General features: G+C 49.1%; 1 protein-coding gene across 1 annotated transcript in view; it reads right to left on the bottom strand.

The window, feature by feature from the left end:
- The window catches only part of arhgap28 (Rho GTPase activating protein 28), a 68,779-nt gene extending 64,160 nt beyond the window's left edge, over window positions 1-4,619 (bottom strand). Inside the window, exons 1-4 of the mRNA XM_056299266.1 lie at window positions 4,093-4,619; window positions 2,744-3,311; window positions 2,119-2,264; window positions 1,246-1,403 (exon numbers count right to left, since the gene is read on the bottom strand). Of these exons, the coding sequence (XP_056155241.1) occupies window positions 1,246-1,403; window positions 2,119-2,264; window positions 2,744-3,311; window positions 4,093-4,619 (1,399 nt within the window). The remainder of the gene's footprint in view (window positions 1-1,245; window positions 1,404-2,118; window positions 2,265-2,743; window positions 3,312-4,092) is intronic.
- Between the last annotated feature and the right edge of the window lie 2,670 nt (window positions 4,620-7,289).

Raw genomic sequence — 7,289 nt, forward strand, 5'->3', positions numbered from 1 at the left:
TCAGACTGCTGACGAGCTGCATCGTTTGGCCCCAGCTGAACAACCACTCGACTGGTGGAGCATGGGACTGAGCGCAGCAGCCCCGGGAGCTGGTCCAGGATATGAGGGACCGGGGCTCGAGGGAAACCGTGTGGGGCTGCGTTGAGAAAATTTATGTTAGTGGTGATGGAATCCCCAACTAGTATTACTGCGGCTGCAGAGAAAAGGGGAGGAGGAGCCGTCTGCTGTGGCTTCTCATGGGAGGAGAGTGCACGATCCATTCTGCTATAATTGCCGACCGGGGATGGGGTGTCCGAGCAGGCCAAGTGTTGTGGCGAGGCGGTGACATCAGCTGTGAGAAGGGATTTCCCTGCCAGCTCAGGGCAGCGAAGGATTTGAGAGCGTTCAATCATGGCCTCTTTCAGGATCTTGTAGTTATGGGAAGAAGAGGTCATTACCCAGGATGAGGGTTGTTGTTTTGGCTTCACCTGAACACTGCTAGCCACTAGTGGTGGGAAAGCTGCAGTGTCGGTAACTGCCATTTTTGCACAGGGGTCCAGATCGGGACGAGTCGGAATTGCAGGAACATCGGCTGGGTGGACTGGAGTGTTGTCAGACAGGATCGCATCGCGGTTGGAGAGGCTTAGGCGAGGGGGGGAGGCAGCCCCGTCCGAGCATCTCTGGGGACTGCGGACCACCACTTCGGCCCAGGATGACTGGTGGTTAGGTGTCGAGCAGGAGGAGAGCCATGGACAAGTGGAGGGGTCCCACAGAACTGTGTCCTGAATGGTTGCACGGAGAAAGGCAATCCGTTCGGACTGCCCAGAAGCCATGTCCATGAAGAGGGAGTCTCTCTTGTGGGGTTCATCAGAAAGCCATCGAACATCCTCTTCAAGGTCAGAGATCTTTCTATTAGCTTTCTTTAGCAGCACACAGTCCTCACAGGGCGACATTGGTATAACTGTTGGTTTGTTTAGCTACAGGCTTGAAACAAGCCACACTCAGCTCCAGCACTACAGAACCAGAGGCTTCCCTGCAATCAAGTCAGTACAGGAGCCGATGGTCAAATAAAATCCATAATATAATGATTTAGGCAAACCATAAAATCAATGACAATAATCCAATGGTCCCAAGGGGTTGTTAAAAGTTATTAAAAGTTAAAAGCAAGCAGATCAACAAATAAACAAACCATCAGCTGGGAACTGGACTGGAAATAAGTGAATGTGTGTGTTTGTTATTGTGTATTTGTGTATATGTTGTTTTTACTGTCTATGCTTTTACCGTCTATACTGGTTTTTCCATCTTCCTCCTCCTCTTCCCCCCGTGTACTCCTGACTTCACTCCAGCAGGCTTCCATGGTACCAGGTTGGAGGTTGGCAGTGGTGGGAGGAGGGGTTACTGGAAATGATAACATCCCGTCTAAACTACACACAGACAGACACACAGACAGACAAGCAGTCAGCAGTCAGAACTGGAGTTGCCCTTGGACGTGCTGTAGTTGTACTGGGTCACTCGCAGTGGCAGACAATAGTAAGTTGTGGCAACACCCATCTCATTTGCACAAACAAGATGGCGCCTTCTAAGCATGTCTCGTTTCTTGCTCCCCAACAACCTTGCAGCCTTTTACTTGTTTTACTGTTTGTCTGAACTGTTTTCACCTCTAAAGTAGCCAGTTACTTTAAATATGACAGAGACACATTCCTGAACATACGAAACATGATGATCACTCACACAAATCCAAAGCTTTTCCACCGGAACCCCCTGCTCACAAGAACCGCAGGGGAACCATGCACAATGGCGCTACTACGGAGACGAAGGAAGCATCGCCGGAGACCGGGACATCGAGCCAGAGTGCTGGTGAAACTGAGGCGCCGAGCAAACTGGCCCCCACTCCCCGGTATTTTACTGGCCAAGCTGGTTGAGTTAAGGGCAAGGATCTCCTTCCAGCGAGAAACGAGGGATTCTAACATCATCTGCCTTACTGGACTGGTTGTCAGAGGAAATCCAAGACCACACAATCGTTCCAATGGGATTTTCTGTGTTTCAAGCGGACAGATCGAAAGAACTCTCCGGTGGGAAAAGCAAGGGAGGGGGTGTGTGTCATGATCGATAATGCTTGGTGTGACCCTAGGAGCATACATTCCCTCAAGTCTTTCTGTTCCCCGGACCTGGAATATCTCTTGCTCCTGTGTCGGCCATTTTGGCTGCCCAGAGAGTTCACAGCTGTTTTTGTGGTAGCTGTATACATCCCGCCTGATGCCAACGCGGACCTGGCACTCAAGGGACTGTAAAGGACAATCAGCAACGCTGATTATTACTGTTATTATATTATTATTATCCAATGCTTCTTATGTTCTTTGTCCCTTAATGTAATATTGCTGGATGACTTTAATATACACATGGACAATGTCCACAATACTCTCACAAAGGCATCATGCCTGGGCAGTTTTGGATTACAGAAATATATTGTAGCAAATTCAGGGGGCAGTCCGGGAACCGCCGCAGCTGGGACGCGAACCCAAGTCTACCGTACCACAGGCGACTATGTTAACCAGTCGACTAAAGGGTCTGACCTGTTAGCCAAGGGCTACCGAGCCTTTTTTTTTCTTTCAGGAAGTCTTTTCTCTTTCCAGGATCTTTTTTTTCCTTCTTTTTCAGTTTGTTTCGTCATCAGCTATGCTTGCACAACAGTAGCACTGAGTTGGGTGCCACTGTCACTTTGATCTTCTCAACTCAAAAGTCTTCTCCTTTTCCTCCTCCCTACTGGCCACCGCTGACACGTCGTCAGGAGCTCTGTTGGAGTGTGCAGTTCTTGGCCGAACATGATCGAAGCTGGAGTGCAACCGGTGCTTTGGTGCATTGCACTCCGATAAGCCATCATCAACAACTGTAAGTAGTCATCCCAGTCACGCTGGTGCTTTTGGACGAAGACTGCCAGTTGCACCAGGAGGGTGTGGTTGTACCACTCAACCATCCCATCGCTTTGGGGGTGCAACACCATTTTGTGTGTCTTCTTGATGTGTAGTAGGCGACACATCTCTTTAAAGACTTGACTCTCGAAATTTCGACCCTGATCGCTGTGGATTTCGTCAGGCACACCAAGCCTTGTGACAAACCCATCGACCAGGACTTCAGCCACTGTGGTTGTCTCTTGGTTTGGGATGGCATAGCTCTCCGGCCACTTGCAGAAGTAGTCCATGGCAACCAAGATATACTGGCTCCCCTTTTCTGAGAGAGGCAGGGGGCCGAGAATGTCGACGGCTACTCTTTCCATCCGGTCCCCCACGTGGTATTGCTGCATCTCAGCCTGGGGACACTGCGGTGAGCCCTTTCTGGTGGCACAAGCATCACATCACAGAAGAACCTCTGTCTTACGTGGGCTAGGGTTTTGTTGACTCCAAAGTGCCCTACAGTGGGTAGGTCGTGAGCTAGCCTGAGGATCTCCTGTCAGAGGACTTCTGGTGCTATCATTTGCCACACCACCCTACCTCCTCTGGAGGACTCCCATTTGCGGTACAGGACTCCTTCTTTCAGCTCCAGGCAGTCCCACATGGTCACCAGCTGGCCCTGTGCAGCCACTTCACACCTGGCTGGTCGTCGTCCATTGAGTTTTCACTCCAACACAGGTGCAATTTCACTGTCAACAGCCTGCATCTGACCCAGGTCTTCCGATGTTAATCTCTCCAACCCCTCTGGAAGTTCCTCCACAGCACGCAGTAAGTGGCGCTCTTCCTGTATCTCTTCCTGCAGGCCTCATTGTCTCTTTTCCCGTTGCTCACAGTGTAGGCAGTGGGTCTCCAGACATGGGCGGCGGGAAAGGGCATCCGCATTTCCATGAAGCCTCCCCACTCTGTGCTGGACCTGGAAGTCGTATTGACTGAGCTGTTCCAGCCACCTAGCGAGCTGGCCCTCCGGGTGTTTGAAGTTGGTCAACCACTGTAGGCAGGCGTGGTCTGTCCTGATTGTGAATGCCTGGCCATACAGGTAAGGATGGAAATGCTCCGTAGCCTTCACCACTGCTAACAGCTCGTGTCTTGTCACACAGTAATTTCGCTCTGGCTGGCTAAGGGTTTGGCTGTGGAATGCCAACACTTGCTCCTCTCCCCCTATCACCTGTGAGAGTACTCCCCCACCCCTTTGTCGCTGGCATCTGTATCCAGTATGAAGGGGCAGTCTGGTAAGGGGTAGGCTAGGACTGGGGAGGTGACCAGGGCCTCCTTCCGAGCCACGAATGCCCGACTGCACTCTTCTGTCCACAGGAACGGTTTCACCATCTCTGCCTGGTGTAAGGGGCTGGCAATGTCGGCGTAACTCCTTACAAAACGTCTGTAATAGTTTGCCAAGCCCAAAAAGCTCTTTAGCTGGGGGACATTCTCTGGCTGAGGCCGCTCTGCCACATCCTTGACTTTCTCTGGGTTGGTGGCTATTCCAGCACCACTGACCATGTGACCAAGGAAGAGTGTTTGGCGTTGGAAAAGCTGACACTTCTGGGGGTGGAGTTTCAGGTTTGCCTGCCGCAGTCTTCCCAGAACATCTCTCAAGTTTGCAAGTTCCCGTTCAAAGGTGGAGGTATGGATCATCAAATCATCCAAGTAGACCTGGCAGGCAGACTTAGGCAGGCCCTCGAGTATCGTCTCCATCAGCCTCTCAAAGGTTGCCAAGGCATTACAGAGACTGCAGGCCATTACTATAAATTCCCAGAGCCCCTGTCCTAATGAGAAGGCTGTTTTTTCCCTTGATTCTTTGTCCAACTGTACCTGCCAGGTTGTCCAGGGCATCATCTACGCAGGATATGGGGTGTACATCCTTTATGGTGATCTCGTTGAGTCTGCGAAGGTCCATGAAGAACCGTGTCGATCCATCTTTCTTTGGGACAAGGATAGCTGGCGATGCCCATGGGCTCTTGGATGGGACGATGATGCCAGCCTCTCTCATCCTCTGCAGCTTTTCCCCCGCTGCTTTTCTGTGTCTGGGCAGACGATATGGGGCTTGGCGGATGGGGCGGGCTTTCCCCGTGTCAATGTGGTGCTGCACGACTGAAGTGCAGCCAATGTCATCGGGGCCTGTGGAGAAAACATCCTTGAACTCCACCACCAACTGTCGCACCATTTCTCTCTGTGACATCATAAGATGCTCCCCAGCACGTGTACATATTGCTTCTAGGACCTCTGGAATGGTGGTTTCGGTGTCCTCCACTGGGGGAGCCAGCACTCCTATCTGGGGTGCCAGACCAATCACGACGATTTGGAAAGTCTGACCATTGTAGCGAATTAGGGGGGTCAGCCGCCGAGAACCGCCACAGCCGGGACGTGAACCCAGGTCTCCCGCACCACGGGTGACAACGTTAAACTGTCGACTAAAGAGTCCGACCTGTTAGCCAAGGGCTACCGAATCTATTTATCCATGTATGTTACAATATTGATTTTTCTACGCACTCCAAAGGACACACACTTGACCTGATGTGCTGCCCTGGTGTAACTCCTCTTAACTGCAGTGCATCTGATTTGCCCATTTCCGACCAAATGTTTAGTGTCTTGCGATGTTAACAGTATCACGACAAGTTTGTCACGCTCCACCTCGTTCCGTAACATTAAAAATCCTGATTTATCTGCTCTCACTAGTGGAACTGATAACCTCCCCAGCAAAGACAATTTATCCACCCCAGACCAACTGGTCTCTCGTTACAACGATAGCCTTTATAGTCTTTTATACGGTGTTGCTCTTTTAAAAACCTGCTCTGTTTCCTTTACCCACTCTGCACTTGGTTTACACCTGCACTATGCCAGTTTAAAGCTAAAGGCCATCGCCTGGAACACCTTTACACGAAAACTGGCCTTGTTCATAAAGACATGTATAACGACCACATCTTTTTTTTTGTCATTAATATTTTTTATTTACTTTTTCCTCCTAAACATCAACATTACAGTACAAACAAACAAAAACAAAAAAACAAGCAAACTTAACAGCACAGCATGATAGGCCACAACACCCCCACCACCACCACCACCACAGTACATAACACCCCATATGATATATATCAAGGCTCTCTTTTACATATTGCCACCTAATGATCCGTACCACTAATAAATCCGAGGAAGCCCCACGTTTCATTGAATTTAGATGCAGAATCTCTCATTTTAGCTATCATCAACTCATATGAGGCTGTAGCTGCCATGAGTTCAATCATGTACTTAAACACAGTGTGCTTGTATTTTCCAGTTCCTTAATATAACCCTGGCTGCCTTAAGGAAGCTTGCAAGGGCTAACCCAGACTGTGCCTTTGTGAGTCCAGCTGGAAGAGCAGATTTGTCTCCAAGAAGGCATAGATGTGGCAAGCTTGGCAAGGACTGGTCCAACCACTCCTCAATTGCCCCAACCACTCGTGTCCAAAATGGGGAAACCAGCGGACAGTCTGACATGAGGTGTACAAAAGTACCCATAGAACTTTTACATTTCCAGCATTCATTGCTTTGAATTAGACCAAGCTTTTTAAGTCTGACTGGAGTCCAATAATACCTATGAATTATCTTATAATGTATACATTTGCTCTTACTATCCCTTACTGACCAGCCTACGTTCTGGGCAATATTCTCCCATACCTCTTTATCAAGCTCAATGTCCAAGTCCCTTTGCCATATTATCCTCAGACTCTCACTTTCACCATACAGAGCATTGGCTGCCATTTTATAAAATGCAGAGGATGGTCGTACAATACTGGGAAGCTTCAGGAACCTCTGTAATACCTTCTCATCCTGTCCTGTATGGTAACCCATAGACTGGACACAGCTCCATAATTTGATAAAGGGGACTTTTGGAAATTTCTCCGTCAGGTTATAATGTTCCTTTAGCCCTTCATAGGAGTAAAACACTCCTTCATCAACTAAATCAGCAATTGTGGCTAACCCCTTACTGTGCCATCCCCCAGCATACTGTTTTCTTCCCTATCTTAATCTCAGGATTCTTCCATAAAGAACAGCAACGTTTATATTGAGAAAGGCCAAACATTTTATGAACCTTGCTCAGAACCTCCCATGAGTGCTGAAGCATTTGATTGATTTCCCCTTCAGGATGAGACTTTGAAGGTTTGTGAGACAGAGCATCTATAAATCTAAATGGGGAGGTAAGCGATTTCTCTATCTCCACCCACCCCAGATGTGAGCCACTCCCTGACCAGTGTTTGTATAGTTAACCATCTCAAAGGCAATGTTGTATGAGTCTATTTGGCAGTGCCAGTCCACCCCTCCCTCTACTGGTGAACAGCTTATTAAGACTAATTCGGGGTTTCTTCCCATTCCATAGGAAGTGCCCAA

This window comes from Lampris incognitus, chromosome 19 (assembly GCF_029633865.1).
Source record: "Lampris incognitus isolate fLamInc1 chromosome 19, fLamInc1.hap2, whole genome shotgun sequence".
NCBI classification, from domain to species: Eukaryota; Metazoa; Chordata; class Actinopteri; order Lampriformes; family Lampridae; genus Lampris; species Lampris incognitus.